Raw genomic sequence first — 19,360 nt, 5'->3', positions numbered from 1 at the left:
CTGTTGCCCATCCCTCTATCTCCTATTTCCCACACCACCTTTCTCTTCTCCCACCCCTTCCTGTTTCCTGTTGCCATCTCTATTCTCTCCCTCACCTCTTCCAGCTTTCTTTATTCTGTTTCGCAGAAGATAAGAACTATTGCATCTACAGTGCCATTAATTGGTATTACAACGTTCACTAATTGGCCACGTCTGTGGTAGAAAATAATAAAACTAATTCAGTGGTCGGTAATGGGTACCGTAATGGGCCCTTGACAAGGTAATTGACGTCAACCTTGTAATGGGTAGCTTAATTGTTTATATTATCAAACCAATTACAATAAACAACAAAATACCGACCCTGTTTTTTCCCCTGTGCAGCCGTAACCCCTCAAGTGTTTGGTCTTATTCACGGACCACACTCATTGTTGGTCGTCATATCTTGTTTTTTTTTCTGGCTCTCTCTCTCTCCGCTCCCCCCCCCCCCCCCCCCCCTCGCGCTCTCATTCTCTGTCCCCTCGTTCCCCCTCCCCCTCCCTGTCGTTCAAATGAAATATTAAACATGAATAATAAATGTAGTGTTCTGACGAGTGTGACAATTACATTGTCCTTGTCAAGGTGCCTCAGTCTGTCGGCCTTGTCATGTCAGGACTGACCCATCGTCAACGACCCATCACCGTGCCCCAGTAAACATGCTGAACACTGATGGATTCAACACTTGTAAACTAAGTTGTTGTTTTAAGATTCGCTACCTGGCACAAAAAGTTCCAAATAGCACGGGCTACGGTGAGCCCATATAAAATGAGTTTGTGGGCGCGCTCCCGTATAGGCTGGTGTGGTGGTGTGTATTCGCCTACAAGATAGTCCACTATAAGCCTGATAATATCTTGGAATTATAAGCTTCATTTTAATCTTGCCCATTAAAATATCTCAAATGAGAAACTGCATTTACATGTGAGGTTTAGTTGGCCTGGTTTTACGGCCAGCGGGAACCTCGGTGGCCTTGTCTTCGTGGTGGTCAGAAGGTGTCGGCAAGTTTAGTCAAAGCTGCAGCTCTTGAGACGGGTAGAGCCCGGGGTGCAGATGTTAACGAAGGTTAAACCATTGATAGACACGAGGTGGCGTCTAGGGTTCTTGTAGTCCTCGTTGAACCTGTTATTTCCTCGCGTGTTGGTGGTGGTGGTTTTTGAAAGTGTGAGAGGCGCGTGTCCCCCGTGACGACGTGACGCACCATGTCACGCGTGACGTGGTGCGTCGACGGTGAGGCTGGCGATGGCTCCGTCACACTGCCAGTGGCGCGCCCAGTGGCCTGGTCGCTGTTGTATGAAATTTGTCTGTGTTGGTACAGTGTGGCGGGGTCTTCCCGGCTTGGTCCCTTCTCTTGACCATTAGTTGTCCTCTGTTAGACCGGACTAGCCTGTTGGTCAGTTTTTATTCTCCTGTATTTGAAAGGAATTAATGAACATTAAATATATGTAACAGTAATATATATGATGGGCTTGTACTCCCCTAATTGTACTTGCGGGGGTTGAACTCTGGCTCTTTGGTCCCGCCTCTCAACTGTCAATCAACTTGTGTACAGATTCCTGAGCCAACTGGGCTCCATCATATCTACATTTGAAACTGTGTATGGAGTCAGCCTCCATCACATCACTTCCTAGTGCATTCCATTTATTAACTACTGACACTGAAAAAATTCTTTCTAATGTCTCTGTGGCTCATCTGGGTACTAAGTTTCCACATGTGTCCTGTTGTGGTTCATCCTTGAGGGTGGTAGCTAGACACGTTGAGAGACGCCGGGGTGTAGTGGGGAGACTGGCTGAAGGAATGTTTAATCCCCATCCCTGATAGGATCTCTGGGGAGGGCTCCTTGTCTGCTAAGCTGCTGTTGTTATTGCCTTAGATTCAGCTACTCGGAACACAGTTCCAAGTAGCACTGGCTATGGTGACCCCGTAGTGGACTTACCTGGCGGGCTGTGTTGTCTGCTCCGGTAATGATTCTGCGACCTGCGCACTGGGTAGTATAACTTGACTATCAGTCTCTACGTGGGGGTAGTAGGATCTAGCTCTTTGGGCCCCCTTCTCTTGGCTATTTGTAAAAATGTGCATCCTTAATCGTACAAGTGTTTATCCGCTCTTGAAGGTATGGATGGAGGTGGCTTCCAAGACTCTGCTTCCTCCCGGAATGCATTCAGCTTTCACGTGACTTGTGGGGTGCGAGTGTGTAGAGAGAGGCGGCTGTGACTGTTGAAGAGTGAGAGGTGAAGATGGTCATGACTGAGAAGCCTGGGTGGAGGCGGTCACGTATGGGACCCACATAACGACATTTTCCGCTGTTTTGATTTACTTGTCACGTTAAATAACGTCCCGTAACGCACTCAAGGCGAGTCTGCTGCTCTGTGCTATTATCGGATGTGTTATTTAAGTATTAGCGTGCTTGGTTTCCTTTAAAACAAGAATAGCATTTAGTTTTTATTGTAGCTAAAATGTACGTAAGGTTATATATATAATGTAATTAATTTAGAAGCCACAAACATTGTGCGGAATGTGTACAAACTTGAAATCCTTGAGATAAAATATGCAATTTAGAAAAAAAATGATCAATGTTAAGTCCCTCTGCATAATTAGTACTTGAGGGCAGTTCGGTGTAATTACCAGATAATTGTAGAATCAGCCAGTTTAAAATTGGCAGAGATCGATTTTCTTTGGCGAGGATTAACAAGGCGAGGCCGAAGCAGCCCCGGTAGCAGTAAATCCCAAGGTGTTGAGAGGGAATTTTGATTATAGGGGAATTAGTGCCGAGTCTCGACTTGTTTGGAGGGTGATTACCTTGTGATGGTTTCGGGGCTTTAGCGTCCCCGGGGCCCGGTCATCGCCCAGGGCCTCCTCGATTGATTGATGAAGATTAAGCCACCCAAAAGGTGGCACGGGCATGAATAGCCCGTAAGTGGTAGCCCTTTGGAGCCATTTCCAGTATCAAGAGCTGATGCTGGAGATCTGTGGAGGTGCAACTGCACCCTGCGTGACGGGAGATGTCTCCCGTGAGGCCTCCTCGTTGCTGGACTGCTCAACCAGGCTGTTGGACTCGGGTGATCAGAGGGAGTGGCGAGCTGGTGACTGGGACCAGGTTTTGCGAGGGAGAGAGAGAGAGCGAAAGGGAGCGTGAGGGCAGTAGTCCCCTAATGATCAATAAGGGACCTTCCTCTTATCATGGTCAGAGCCAGTGTGTGTGGGGGGGGGGGTTATACTGACCAGTGGCGCCACCTGTGCTTGTGGCCGAGGCAAAGTTCTCCTTATTTGTTGAAAATAGTTTTGATTTCAACAAAATCAACCTTTTCTTCAATAAGTATTGAAATACGGATTACTGCGCTGCCTGGCCTCAGATGTGAAGGGCTCTGGGAGAGAAGGAATTCACTGAATTCCTTTGGGTCGTCTTCTGATAATTACTTAGTTGTGCATGTTCGTTGTTTGAGTTTTAAATGGCAACACATTTTACCGCGTGCTAAGAGCCCTATCCACCTCTCTCCCTATTCCACGCCACAATTGCTACTTCCTACAGTAGGTCAACGCATGCTCGAGTGAAGGTAGAGGAATAGTTAAGATATTTTTGTTCATTTTAGTTTTCAAAAACAAAATTTCATACCTTCAGTTATGCAGATAATCTTAAAATGCATGGCTAATTATTATTATTATCTTTCTTAATCTCATCGACTACCTGAATGATAATTGCCGCAATCTTTCACACTTCACCCTGCAACAAGTCACATTTATAAACAAAACAAAAACAATTTACACGAACGTACGTGTGTGTGTGTGTGTGTTTGTGTGTGTGTTTGTGTGTGTGTGTGTTTGTTGTGTGTGTGTGTGTGTGTGTGTGTGTGTGTGTGTGTTTGTGTGGGTGTGTGCTGTTTGTGTGTGTGTGTGTGTGTGTGTTGTGTGTGTGTGTGTGTGTGTGTGTTTGTGTGTGTGTGTGTGTGTGTGTGTGTGTTTGTGTGTGTGTGTTTGTGTGTGTTTGTGTGTGTGTGTGTGTGTGTGTGTGTGTGTGTGTTTGTGTGTGTTTGTGTGTACAAACATTTCGCAAGAAAACTCAAGCGAAAGAAATCCTGTTGTATAGGTTAGGCATTTTTTTTTCCTTTTTCCTATTACTCTTGCACATATTTCAGACAAGTCCGAACAATTTGTACGCGCGTCCACCGTGAGAACTGACATTTATTGTTCATTTTGAACGTTAAATATATAATATTTAAAAGTTTAATAACACTAAAATTTGTCTCAGTTTTGTGCCGATTCATAAATTTGATTTTATCTTGGTCAAGTTTAATGATGCCAATTAAACTTCCAAACTGGTGTGTGGGACTGACTACACGAGCAGTAACTCTTTTTTTTAATTACTGTAGAGCGATTGACCCGCGGGCAGCCAAGGCCGAGCTTGGCCGAGCACTGAACAAATCCACAAGGGCCGTGACGAGGGTTCGAACCTACGTCCGAGAGGATCCCAGACGCTGCCTTAATGGACTGAGCTACGACATGGTTAAAGAATTGCAACCAGAAGTTCTACTGAACTTGGATCCTGCAGCCTCTCAGAGACACAAACCAGGGTTTTACATAATTCCCTCCATGCCCTTGTGGATTTGTTCATTTGATGCATCACGCTATTGTGATTTCTGTGTGTGCTGCACTCTTTGATAGTAAAGAAAATGTGAATAACTGGGTAACTCGTATAGTGTGTGTGTGTGTGTGTGTGTGTGTGTGTGTGTGAAGTTCTCTTATCGTAATTTTATATCACTATTTGTATATCTTGTATTTATAAGTCATAGGGTAGCATTATCATCACTTTATATAATAGAGGTCAAACGCTGTGTCTAGACAATAGTGGTCAGATACACGCTTGGCTCCACTCTGGAGTGACCCTTAAGTGGCAGTATTTGTTTAAATGGAACTTGTTTCCTTGAACTCTGTATTTAATGAAGAAAGGAATAGTTTATAAATATTAATTCTAGTTTCGTGAGCAACAGTCATCCTTGTATTGTTTTATTATGCAAAAATTGGTGGCATGCTCGTATTAATTCCAATTTTCGATACATTGTTTGGCAGAGTCTAGCATGAGAGTAGCAGAACTTCCCAAGTCTTCATTCCTTCCATGTATTATGTTGTGGTAAAACCACCTTACCTGTTGTCTTGAAGAAAGTTGCAGTCCTTGTAATGTGGCTGGTTTCTGCGTTTATTTTAAGCAAGTCGAGAACAGCTGCCCTTGGCTCTGGCACCATAATAGTAGATATTTGTTTAGAGGGACTAGTTCAATATCTATACACTACACGGAACTAACTGCTTACTGGACCAGGAGGCATGTCAGGAAGTGCAAAACTGGCCGTGGAAAAGCAGAGATGCATAAAGTCGGCTAAGAGAGAATATAAACATTTAGGAGACTGACAATTTTAAACTGTGCATAATGGGGAATAACTAGCAGACCTCTCACGGTATTCAAAGGAGAACTTGGCCTCGGGCCGGGCTTGGGGAGTAGAACAACTCCCAGAACCCCATCAACCAGGTAACTTGATAAACTCTGAAAGATAACGGTGAACCAGGCTGCGACTTCATACGTCAGACTGCGAGAACGAGCACCATCACGAGGTTATAGGGAATGTTAAATGTTGGAGGAAAGTGTGTGGTGATGGTGGTCTCTGGGTCTCGCCACTCATCAAAGGCCACCATCCTCGCTACACATGGAAGCACTGGGTTGGAAACTACTCTCTCCCGGCGAAGGTGTACACCATGTGTGCTGGTGCTTGGCTGGACAGTGGTTGCAAGCCCATGACTTCACACTATCTTAGAAGACTGACCCACACTCATATTGACTCGCGCATGCCCAGCCTCACCATCAAGCGTAACGCCAGCAGCGGTACAGGTAGATTTGTGCGCAAGGGATACGAACCCAGACTTTGTAAAAGTATTTGCATAGAAACGCGCTCCAATGCAGATACATTCTCACGTACACACGCACGCGCGTATGCATGCACACGCAAGCAAGCACGTACGCTGCCAGAAAGCAACTAGGTAAGCACGTATATTCGTACTTTTCTGAATTGGCAGTGTCGTTGCCAGCTGCCGGAGTGCCGTGGCGACCGGCCTTCATGGCTAACGTTAGCGTGTAACGTTAGCGTGATCTATACATTATTATACACAAATATGAGAACCTTCTTGTTGTTGATTGGTGGTGGTGATATCAGTTGTAAAATGACATGGATACCGGATATATATATAGAATGGTATTTGCAGAAATGGGTGACATTAGATAAAAAGAAAAATAGATGCTAGTGGTGCCTGAATATGAAATGTGGCATTTTTTGACGTGTATGTGAACTTGATGTGTCAATTTTATTAGAGTAATTGTAATCAATCAAGTATTTAAATACTTGGCAGATGTATCGACGTTATATCCCACTGTAGGAAGATATGAGAGAATAAATAGTAATTGAATAATGGCATGTACATTGTGAGGGACCACTGGCGGGGGAGAGCGGTGTGCCTGGCCGCCAGCTCATGCAGAACACCGCTGTTGACTGGACCTTATCATGGCATGCCTAGTTGCTGGCCAGTGTTCGCTGCGTGCCTGGTTGCTGGCCAGTGGTCGCTGCGTGCCTGGTTGCTGGCCAGTGGTCGCTGCGTGCCTGGTTGCTGGCCAGTGGTCGCTGCGTGCCTGGTTGCTGGCCAGTGGTCGCTGCGTGCCTGGTTGCTGGCCAGTGGTCGCTGCGTGCCTGGTTGCTGGCCAGTGGTCGCTGCGTGCCTGGTTGCTGGCCAGTGGTCGCTGCGTGCCTGGTTGCTGGCCAGTGGTCGCTGCGTGCCTGGTTGCTGGCCAGTGGTCGCTGCGTGCGTGGTTGCTGGCCAGTGTTCGCTGCGTGCCTGGTTGCTGGCCAGTGTTCGCTGCGTGCGTGGTTGCTGGCCAGTGGTCGCTGCGTGCGTGGTTGCTGGCCAGTGTTCGCTGCGTGCCTGGTTGCTGGCCAGTGTTCGCTGCGTGCCTGGTTGCTGGCCAGTGGTCGCTGCGTGCCTGGTTGCTGGCCAGTGGTCGCTGCGTGCCTGGTTGCTGGCCAGTGGTCGCTGCGTGCCTGGTTGCTGGCCAGTGGTCGCTGCGTGCCTGGTTGCTGGCCAGTGGTCGCTGCGTGCCTGGTTGCTGGCCAGTGGTCGCTGCGTGCCTGGTTGCTGGCCAGTGGTCGCTGCGTGCCTGGTTGCTGGCCAGTGGTCGCTGCGTGCCTGGTTGCTGGCCAGTGGTCGCTGCGTGCCTGGTTGCTGGCCAGTGGTCGCTGCGTGCCTGGTTGCTGGCCAGTGGTCGCTGCGTGCCTGGTTGCTGGCCAGTGGTCGCTGCGTGCCTGGTTGCTGGCCAGTGGTCGCTGCGTGCCTGGTTGCTGGCCAGTGGTCGCTGCGTGCCTGGTTGCTGGCCAGTGGTCGCTGCGTGCCTGGTTGCTGGCCAGTGGTCGCTGCGTGCCTGGTTGCTGGCCAGTGGTCGCTGCGTGCCTGGTTGCTGGCCAGTGGTCGCTGCTGCTTCTTGTGACAACTTTTGTTATTTACTCGTTTAGTAACTTTCTAAAAAGATTGCAAGCGTATCAAAGTTGCTACGAACATCCACGAGAGAGGCAAATTCTTTACAAGTCTCTTGCATGATGGTTTACTCTGCGGTACAAGCTGTTGTGGACATCTCTGGTCAGACCACAACTGTGGCTGATCGTAGACTAAATGAAAAGGGTGAATTATCGCAGATTTTCAATAGTAAATACACAGAAGCCTTCATAGCAACATTCAGGCTACCTCAGGACTCGTGCGTGAACTGTCTCTAGTTAATCATCGCATATGACTTGAAGCAAGGAACAATGACACTATTGTCACCCAGTTCGTCGACGTAATTAATTTACTATTACCTGGAAGTAGGCAGTCCAAACCTACAGACTTGTTAGACTAACGAGGGAAGCGAACATGCCTAATTCTGACAGTCGGAGGGAGGAAGGGAAAGTGCAGATGGCATCCAAGCTTGACAAAAGCCTAGTCGGCACGACAATATGAATATAAGGTAACGAAGGTGGAATAAGACTCGGTCCCACCCATGGATTAGGTATGAGGTGCATAATAAATCAATGGAATGGGGAACATAAAAGGGGAGCCTATTACTGTAGACACTGACACGAGACGGGACTAACAAATGGCTAGAAGGCACAATTCCACTAGATAAATTAAAGTAAGGATGGTCAAAAGTAACATTGAATGTGTTACAGTTCCGGGAAGTAGCAGCTGGCTTAACACGAAGCCTCCACACGATGATGAGCCAGACCCATCATGCATCCTGGCCGGGAGCCGGCGGCTGAGCGGACAGAACACTGGACGCGTGATCCTGTGGTCCCGGGTTCGATCCTGGGCTCGGCGAGAAACAATGGGCAGAGTTTCTTTCGCCCTTATGCCCCTGTTATCTAGCAGTAAATAGGTACCTGGGAGTTAGTCAGATGTCACGGGCTGCTTCCTGGGGGTGGAGGCCTGGTCGAGGTCCGGGCCGCGGGGACACCAAGTCCCGAAATCATCTCAAGATAACCCTGCTAACACTGTCAACCAAGTGTACAGGAACTAACAACGCTCGAAACAAGACCTTTAGCTTTGTGGCAAACATCTCCTGTTTGTATTAGATTCAGCTACACAAAACAAAAAGATCAAAGTAGCACAGGCTATGGTGAGCCCGTAGTGGACTTACCTGACAGGAGCGGGGCTGTGCAAACATCTCCTTAACAGACAAGTCGTATAAACTTACGGGCTATTCATGCCCGTGCCACCTCTTGTGTGGCTTAATCTTCTTCAATCCGTCAGGTGTGATGGTGAAGATCTCTACGTAATCTCCAAGCTACACAGTGAAGGTGATCTTCAGTTCTGACAGAGCCTTAGAAATAAACTTGCACAGTAATTTCGAAATCAAAGACGCTCCAGAGATACAGAAGTACATCCCGCTTCTTGGTGTATATACTGAGAGTGAACTGTTTCGGATTAAAATATACTTGCTGGTCAATAAGCTTTTGTGGTGGTCTTAATAACCCTCCGGTGGTCAATAGGCCTTAAGCCCAACAAACCAAAAATTACGGGACACGAGTGGACCTCCTTGGAGACTTGGACCAGCACAAAACAATTTACTTCTAACAACAATAAAATGAGCAAATGTACAACAATAAAGCAGTGTTGACACCGCACAGCAAGCAGTACTGGAGACTGGTAAGTGTCCACCAGGACCCACGGGCCAAGGCCACAAGCATCGACCCTGCTAGATACAACTCACAGGAGTGTCGGTGGCACAGCGCAGGCAACACCAGCTCCAAGAGGCAAACATTGCCATAACACCGGCAACTGTTTCCCCGGCGTGAGACTGCGCTCCCCAGCACGCGCAGCTCCACAGTATACACCACTCTAATTTGAATCGTTTATTTTTTTCCCCCTACCTCCTTTTACCCTCACCTAAGCTTTATATATGTGTATATATCTACATATCTCTCTCTCCTTATTTATATCCTCATTTATAAATTTATCCACCCATCCTACTCCTATTTAAAACCTTCGGTCAAAAAACAAAACAAAACAAAGATGTGTACATTCCTTCAAAGTTATTCGTAAACGAAGTGAAATTCCACATTAGACATAATCTAAGTGTCCATTTTTGTAAGTCTGGAAACCAAAGATTTTGTTGTCAGTTTTTCTTATAATTATTGGCATACAGTCTTCAAGAATACGGCCGTAAGATAAAATAATAGTAATATATTGCATGGCCTGAACATGGATGTCTTTTACACTGCAACGCTGGAATTAATGTGGTGCTAGATTTTTTTTATATTATTATTATTATTATTAACTGATGTGGAAATACCGGACGTGTGGAGCCTGTATTATTTTGTTTACTTGTAGCTGGAGACTTTTATTTTGTATTTAAAGAATGATCAAAGAGGAACTTTTATTCCAGGAAGTTTTATGTAGTCACCAGTTTGTATATTTTCTTGTGACTGTATAAGCAAAGAGAGGGAGGGAGGTGATAAACGGTGTTTATATGGTAACTGGGTTATCAGATAGGAGGAACACCACCCAGTATTTAAAAATTACTGCATTATTAACTAGTCAAATTAACACTGGAGTCTTTATAGTTATTTAAGAGTTCATAGATTTAATTTACATTACATGCACGAACGTACAGTACTTGGGGAGGAAGGAGCCCTTGACATCACTTGTAAGGGCTCCTTCGGCCCTTGTGGACTTCTTCATTGATGCATCACGCTATTTCTGTGATTGTGATTTCTGTGTGTAATGAAGGGCGAAGAGGTAGAACGGCCTATTGACATATCTCGAGTGCATGGAAGAGTTGTGTAAAACCCTGGTTTGCGTCTCGGAGAGGCTGCAGGATCCAAGAAGTCCAGTAGAACTTCTGGTTTCAACTCTTTTTGACAATGTCGCAGCTCAGTCGATTAAGGCAGCGTTTGGGAAGATCTCGGACGTAGGTTCGAATCCTCGTCACGGCCCTAGTGGATTTGTTCCCTTGACAACAGTCTGTTGTTCCTAGTAGTCCGCTAGATTTGGTGACCCCTGAAAATCCCTGTGAACACGCTCGAACAAAGCAATTACTAGATGTATCTAGAACCACGATGTCTCATAATTCCCTAGTATTATGAGGGCTCTCAGGGACTGGGGTGCGGTTCCGCTAGCAGCTGTTGGCAGCCTACTGGTCTTCTCCCCTACCGCACCACCACTTAACTTCTTGAACGAGTCTATTAGCATTACCACGGGCATTTAACATGGTAATGTGGTGTCTAGACGCGCAGTAACCAGGGTGGTGGTTTTTGCAACTGTAAAATAAGCCACAGGATGAGGGGAAAATATTGAGAAACAGTTTCTCAATCTTGTAACCACTCTGGAACCATGGTAAAGTTCACCCTTATCCTTAACAACGTTCAATATATAATATATATTAGACGTTGTTCAGATATATGTATGTGTGTATACGTGTGTGTATATGTATTAAATATTAAAATGTTCCTGTTCTGGTACTGTGTGAGAGATGGGGGTTCATTTTTTTTTTCAATATGTCGATCGTCTGACATTGCTTCGCTATAAAACATTTCTTTAATACCTATGTTAATCAAAATTTAGTAAACAAAAAAATCTACGGTGCCAGTAAATTGAGTTTATATTAATTAAAACACAAGCTATTGTGACTATAACAGTTGAAAGAGATAATGATTTGGGGGGGGGGAGGTTGGAATGTTGCTCAACCATTTGGACGGTCGGGTATTGAACGCCGACCTGCATGAAGAGACCGTCGCTCTACCGTACAGCCCAAGGGAAGGGAAATAGTAACGTACAATATAAAGAAGTGTTGGGTGTGGTGTGTTGCGAGTGATGATTGATGTTTTGTATATTGACCTTTTATCAGAGTAGCCAAAGATGTTCTTGAAGCAATTTATTCGTCAGACACAAGGCAGGTCGTTCCTGTATTCTGTGAAGAGATTCCTGTTATTCCCATGATGTGCATAGAATTTTTGAATAAGGTACAAATGTTTAAAATTAATGTTTGTAACGTATTATAAATCGTGTTATGTTCGTATACATTTGTGTAACTATTAAATTTGTATGTATGGATGGAAGTAGTGTACGCTCTTTCTTCCTGTGTTGGTAGGCAGTATTTTTCAGTACTATTCACAGTTCGTGTCTACCTCTTCCCCTACAGCGCCCCTAAGCGGGTTGGAGGCACGGCCGTGGCTTCCCAGCTCTACCGCACCTCTTCCTTCTCCTCCGGCCGCTCCTCTGTAGCTGATCAGGAAGATATGTACTCTGACGCATCTCTTGAGGACGACGTACTCGACCTCAACCATAAGGTCAGCGAGAGCACCTGAAATACACCCGCAATGTTGGTGATGCGGCCGCTACCATGTTTTGAAGCCTATTCGCGTGGCGCCGCCGCATGCCAATTTGACGCACTCGTAGATAGCTTCTCTATGTAGAGTTGCCGATGTTTTGACAGCTTGGGAGTTGTGGTAGCAGTAGTGCATGCTTCTTGTTGCAGGAAAAACATTAACCTACGTCTTTCTCACTTTCTCTTTGTTTTCAGATGAAATGCTTGTTTCGTGGGATAATTTCTATTGAGAAATTGCTTCTCTTTCGGTTGCAGAGTTTGGAATGCTTTACCCTGCTGCTGCTTATTCTCTGTATATTAGGAAACGCTTTATTTTCTATCCGATACAGCACTATATTCTCTCTTACGTAGCCTAACCCGGCACATGTGATGCATGTATAGACATAACACTTGGCACAGTTGTAGTACTTGAACACTGATGGTTCCTCCCTGTGTGGCCACACCAGTAGGGAGAAACCTAGGGTGTCGGAGGAGGACCTGATGTTCCTCCACCCGGACCACACCGAAGACGCAGAGTACCTCAACGCCAAGGTGAGTGAGTCTGCAGATGTCGGAGTACACCAACCTCGGCAAGTCAGATCCAGGTACTTGGGAGTATCCAGTGAGCAGGTTGGAATCTTCTTCAGGCCGTCTTCACAAAGGTCAAAAGTCCATTCCATGTCCCCGCCACCCCCTCCCCCCTGTTTATGAATAAAAACGGTTTACACAAGACTCTCAACTGATAACGTTCGAACGCTTCTCTTCCCCCCCCCCCCCCCACTCCCCACAAAAAAGTGTTTAGCTGACGACTTTTGTTCGAACCACAACGCTTTAAATGTTTCACTAAAAGTAATCGCCATCAGAACCTAAACACCTAACCTAACCAATGCCTAAATATGCACACTATATAACAATATTAATTTATATTTGAGGAAATTCCTATTTTGAATGAACAGCATGTTAAAATTGATAAATGCGTCTTTGGGGTAGACCGCTGGATGGAATGGACTTGGTGTGAGGACGGGTTGGTTTCCTACTGATTTCCTCAGATCCAGGTACTTAGTTTCCCCGCGAGTTATTGAGTTCTTAACAAAGTCATTAAGACGGTATTAGATAAAAGTAATTAAACTCGCTAAGCCCGGAATATTATTTAGCATGCCTTGAGCCAAGATTAAATTAGTATTTAATAAGGTTGCGCTGTTCTCGGGCTGTCACTTAGACGTATACAAAGTTTCTGAAAATGTTAGCCTGTACAACGAACTTGTTGACCAGCTAAATTTTCCCCATGACGTTTAAGTGATCTTTTGAAAATGGTTGAATAATGAGATCCAAGTCTTGGTTTTATAGCTAGCAGTGACGCTAAGCTCTTTTTATGATAATAACTTTATCATAAATACATTTTGAAATGAAGTCTTAAAGCTAATATATTATTTGTTTGCCTCCCGCAGAACACACTAAATATCCAGCAATCATGTTTACAGTGAAGAATAGATTTGGAATTGCGTTGCTTGCGCGCACAAGCAACGTTGCGTGGGCAAGCAACGTTGCGTGGGCAAGCAACGTTGCGTGGGCAAGCAACGTTGCGTGGGCAAGCAACGTTGCGTGGGCAAGCAACGTTGCGTGGGCAAGCAAGAGGGTTGCTACTATATTAAGTTTTGCGGAGATTCTTTTTATTGGTTGTCAGTGTTAAGCAGAAAGAGGACGTGAATGGTACAAGTTTATATAGTGGGAACATTCTAGAACCGTCGAGTGTAATTGGTTAGCATGATTAGAATATTCACAAGTTGTTGTATGGACCAAAAGGTGGTTCCTACACCCACTTACCAGTACCAAGTGTAAACATCGGTGTTATGGCCAACGTTGTGGAAAACAAAAACAAATTAGGAGTCACATTGAATCAATGTTTTCCTTAAACGGTAATTGAAGGTACAAATATGATTTAAACAGGTGGCCATAGTCCCTCGGTAGCTTCGGACCCTACACTAGATAGAACGGAATAAAAATAAGTAAAGGGGTGAAGTGAAAATTAGAAGAATGAGGTTGGCCTCTTCAAGAGTTGTCAGATACTGTAGTTTTAGGTTGTTATCCTTACTACATTGAATATTTTTTTTATTAATATGAGGTACATCTGCATTAGTGCAGCTACCCTAGACTATATGAAGAGGAGTACAGCATTGAATATCACGTTTTACAGTCTGCGTACTCTTAGGTCCCTAGTCATCAAACTTTATATATATACTGATAAAATAAAGGGAAAAGTCATAAGCACGGGTCTAGGTGCACTCTAGTGAAGAAACTTCAGTTGTCGCGAACCCAGAGGTCTTGGGAATTTTACAAAAGCCTCCATTTCTCATAAGTAACCCTGCTGTGATCGGTTGCAATAACATTGCACATTATACAAAGGTAAAAAAAGCTGATAAACCTTTGTCTACTTTTTTTTGTAGGAAGTTAAATATTGCTTTAGAGTAGGGATTTACTGATCTTTGCGCTATACAATTGTTTACAAAATTACAGACAGTTGAGAATAGAAATGCAGCGTTTGCTTTCGCGTTTGATGTGAGAGTAATAAGGAATAACGCGGGCTGGAGAGGAGGGGAGGTGGATATTAACACTTACTCTGCCACAGTTATAATAAATCAAACAAAATACAGTTAGTGTAAACTTGCACTTTAAGAGTGCATTTAGATTTATTGCAGTCTCGGGTACCTGTGAGACTGAGAGCAGTGCCAGCCAGCACTACCGTGTCGACAACTTTCCTCCCACTTCAACAAAGTTAGCCTCCTATCCTAGGCTTTAAAGCGTTGCTGACACCGGCGCCCAGACTTGGAATTACCCTTAGGGACTTCACTTTAAAACATTACATTCTAATCATAATCGTACACGAAAATTAACTGCTAGTACTAATGTTTGAATAAACAATTTAATGTATGATTTTCCCCTTACGGGAGCGCTATAAAATACTAAACTTTGCACGTTGTGTACATGTAACATAGCATTCCTTGCAATACGGAACCCATTGTGGAGAACAAAGAAAGGAAACAAGGTGGGGTGTCGTTGTGTTGAACTGTGGCCTGGAGGGGATGGGTGGAGGGTCCTAGTGTGTTGTGTGTGTAGGAGGAATCCTTGCCTTGGTACCTACTTGGTGAGGCTAGTTGTTGTTGGGTGATGGTGACGCCCGTTGTGGTGGTGGTGCTTATACGATGAGGACGTTATTGTACTGTTGTTGGTGACCCGAGTGTTGTGTTGTGGTGGTGGTGGTGAACAGAGGTGTGCTACTGTGGTGTTAGTGTTGGAGAAGCAACCAAAGTGGTGGAAGGTGACGGTGGGGGGGGGGAGAGTTTTAGCACAGCTTTGTGTTTAGTACCGGCCATTGTAGTTGCCAACAAATTGTCAGTTATTACTGCTAATGCGTTTATCATGGCAAAAAAAGAGGTTCGAATATAGACCACCTCATTAATTGTATAATTATTCGACGGGAGTTGATTTTCTGTTTATTCAGTAGTTTCTTTTTTTTTTTTGTAAGAGGACTATGTTGGTATACTTATGTCTCATAAAACATTATAATATTCTTGTGTAAGAATAATTGCGTTGTTTTTTACGAAACCTGTAAATAAATGTGTGCTCTCTCGGGGTTTAAACCTTTGAATCTGGAATACACACAGATATTATTAATTGACAAAAATTAATATTTAATCCTTCTGTTAAAGGATTCAAACATTTAATTTTAATTAATTTTATTGACGCTTCATTACACAGGGTAAGGGCGATCTTGAGCTACTCTGCAGTGGTTCAACCTCCTCCCACACTTCCATGGCGTCATATATACTTAGGGAATCATGCTAGTTATTGTACCTGACTGAGGCGTTCTATTTTTAATATTTATCTTTAAAAAATAATAGATGACATTACTCTTACCGGGATAAAAGCGCTAAGCCTTTGTGACTAGTATTTTTTTATTTATTTAATAATGTAAATGTGATTTTATATTGTATATCAATTTACAAGGGAAAATACTACATCTATATATAGTTTATATAATCCTCGGTAAACCAATTTCTCGTATCACTGAGCACAAGCCGTAAACCTCAAATGTTATACTTGATCCTGCCTCGCAAGAACTTTAATATTTTGTCTGAGTAACCCTCCTGCCTGCTTATCCACACACAAAAAATGTAATCATAAGTACTTGTATAGAATTATTGTATTCTTAATTTTCTTGTATTTTGATATGAAACATTGAAAACCTCATTGGTGATTGGAAGGACTATGAGAACATGGCGCTGGGTACGAGAACAGTGAAGGAACGGCATCCATCCACCTTTACTAGTGGCTCAAACCCTGATCCCGCTAGAGACGAGACAGTCGTCATGTCGATGGTTCTAAATGGATAAACATTACTCGTAAATGGAAATGAGATGCTTCACAAGGGACGCACATTGCGAGGGTATGGAACCAAAAATCTTAAAATTTAACCTTCTCGTCAATGTCGGTATTTTATCGTTCGTGCATTTTGCCAGAGGATTTTGTTTGAGAATTTTATATTCATACGTGCCTTCCCATTTTCTTAAGTTTTTAACAGAATAAAACAAACTAGTTGGTCGGTCAGTCACACAAACAGTTGTTGGGTTGTGTGACCGTTATGATGTCCCGAGGGTAGACGATAATGCTAGTAGGAGGGATAGAGGACATTGTGATGGCAGGGAGGATAATGCTGATGGCAGCTGTGAGACAGGTCTGTAGCATGGAAGGATGCAAAATACAGTAATACTAAGATACGGTGTTCCACGAGTTGATTCAGTGTTTGTGTAGGGATGTTTTGATGTTCAATCAACGTGGCTAATTGAAAATAATAAAGGTATGTGTAAAAAAATATACCAGCCAGCAGAGTTAAATTACGATAATCTGAAATGAAAATATTTAGTGTAAATTACGTGTAAAAAAAAATGAATGCATACAAATGCTAATGTGAACACACATACTACAGAAAGTTAAATCAAAAGTTGAATAAAGTGCTAAAATATTAGTCGACTGTCTTAGCGTAGATAATAGTAGTAGGTTCACAAAAATATTTGACATATTTTGGAGTGTGGCAACCTTGGGCATATCGTCAGATGATGGATAAGGAATACCTTGGTAATCATAACCCCTTTATCAGCGGCAGATACGTCTTATCGTCAGGCTTCTAGCCACGGCTTGTCTTGTGCGGAAAAGTGAGAAAGTAAATCGCATTGTGTAGGCGAGTGAGGCATTTCTGGTGCACCAGTGTTGTGTGAGAGAAAGTGTCAGTAAGCTATAGATAAGACTGGGCAAGGAGCAGCAGCAGCAGTAGTAGTGGTGAGGAGGAGAGTATGGGAGTGAAGTGTTCTGGGCGTTGGGGCTCCGGGAGCCTCGCTTGGGGCCAGGCTACAGCGTCACCTTACCAGATCATACGAGGGTAGAAATAGCCTAATACTGTAAGCTATCCTTTTTGAGAGGCATCTTATTCTCTCCATTAACTTACTTGAACGTAAGAAATCCATGTACCATCTTTGCGTACTTAGTTGCCTAGCAGTTTTTCCTCTCTGGGAACAATATCACATTAAACTAATACATAATTGTCATAAAATTCACAGGCGAGTATTTTCTAAACTTGGGGAAAAAAACAAATAAAATTGCTTAATGAACGCATTTTGAAATTCCTCTTCAGTGTGTTCTAGATGTGAGAACGCAGAGACAGTGCCACACTGTGGGTGTGGTCAGAATTGCAGTTTATATAGATATTGATGACTGTAAGAGACACTGAAAATATTTAAAATAAAGTTGGTTTGTCATTGAAACGGATCACTTTTCTTCAAATGCTGTTTTTCACAGGTTCGTATATTCTCTAAAGCTGCCCCCAAAGGTTTATTGAAAGGCGAAGAGCTTGAGAGGACCCGAGTTCAAATCCTGAACAGTAAATGTGATATGGTTTGTCCTGTTACTTCACGCAGTGCTAATTTGGGACCTCCATGTGTACACCAAGCTGTGGGGAGGGACAGTTCATAGCTTGCAACACAAGATTGAAGGCGTTGCTCTTGCACACTTTTTGCTTGCGGGGCTGTTCCTACTGTCTTTCGGCGTTTTTGTGTTGTAACGAAGTAGGACGAGAGTACTGCAGAGTTAGGCTGGAGGGGGCGGGGGATCGGTCGCGTCATCAGGAATTGATTTTCCCCGCTGCCTGCTTATCCTACTTTACATAATTAGACTAGTTCTAGGTAGGAATAAAGAGTGTAGTGGAACCTTTAAGACATCGTAAAGAAACGGGGCGAGTCTTTAACGTATAGATTATTACGGCAGTGAAGTTGTTTATAGATAATCTAAGGTATGAAGGATTTAGTGATAAAACATTTTAAAATGTCCATTTGAGTTAAATTTCTATATAAATCTTGAAACAAATTGTACTAAAGTTACAAATGTAAGTAGCTGCAGTAGCTGATAAGATTGGTTACGTCACAATGGAATTTCACTAACTTTATTTTCATACCTCCTCTGTAATCCACAACATTGGATTTACGTAGCTATGTATTTTGTAGGCAGCGTGTTTAGGAATTATTAAAAAAATAATAGGCAGTACATTTATTAAATGTGAAAATTGATAGCTGCTCGAGCCATAGTGACAAACAGGTACGGCAAAACAGTTGGTATCATTCATCGATAAGGACTTTACGGCTCACGTGCGTCTTAGTTTGCTAGCCTAAATAGATTTATTTTAAAACGCATTAGCAATGTCTTACCAACTTAATACTGAAGTTGATTATCGCCGAGACAGTGCTAATATATATATAGTGTGGCTCAAACTGGTTTTCTCTGATATAACTATATCCTAACTTGTAAAAATCCCTGCTAGTTCATGATTGATGTATCCATTTAAAGAGTCGATTAAACTTCAGATATCAAGATCGTAGCATTTGATATATAGATATCAAATATCAAAAGTAGCATTTTCAAACGAAAAAATAAAACCATTAGATCAAACAAATTAGTGTTCGAAAAATGGATCAATTGGATCAATGGTTAATTATCGACCGCAATATATTGGAATTATTTATATTAGTGACTAAATGAATAGTTACATTATCTGGTTGGATTTAACAATCAGACAATGTACAGATAATCTGATTGGTACAGCGATTTCAAATTTTGATTGCAAAGCAAACAATTAAAGTTGCGAACATAAATTTAAAAGATCATACGAGGTTGAATCATTTGTATAATAGTTTCACATATATTATCAAACTGCCCAAGCACAGATGAGTTTTTATAAATGTAAAACCTGTGTATGTTTTATAAATATATAGTATAAATAAATCTCCGTACATGTTGGTTGTATTTCAGGGGCTAGTTTGAATTTTTAATTGCAGCTTAAAATTAATGCAGCAAACGGTTATATGAACTGATGAATAAAATATATCAGTGATGAATAAAATATCAGTGTCTTTCAACGGGAAATAAAAAATTTCGTCAATT

The 19,360-nt window shown here is 43.2% G+C and overlaps 1 protein-coding gene across 6 annotated transcripts in view; it reads left to right on the top strand.

Annotated features, from left to right (window-relative positions):
* Positions 1 to 19,360, top strand: part of nuf (rab11 family-interacting protein nuf) — a 228,118-nt gene that overhangs the window by 178,658 nt on the left and 30,100 nt on the right. For 5 of the 6 annotated variants that reach the window (XM_069330627.1, XM_069330626.1, XM_069330625.1 and 2 more), the window contains one exon: positions 11,711 to 11,858. In XM_069330627.1, coding sequence (XP_069186728.1) covers positions 11,711 to 11,858 — 148 coding nt within the window. Of the gene's footprint in view, positions 1 to 11,710; positions 11,859 to 12,342; positions 12,428 to 19,360 lie in introns of all 6 variants that reach the window. The other variant, XM_069330628.1, reaches the window with a different exon arrangement.

This window comes from Procambarus clarkii, chromosome 24 (genome assembly GCF_040958095.1).
Source record: "Procambarus clarkii isolate CNS0578487 chromosome 24, FALCON_Pclarkii_2.0, whole genome shotgun sequence".
NCBI classification, from domain to species: Eukaryota; Metazoa; Arthropoda; class Malacostraca; order Decapoda; family Cambaridae; genus Procambarus; species Procambarus clarkii.
Note: the sequence above shows the minus strand (reverse complement) of the source record. Positions and strands in the feature narration are given on the sequence as shown.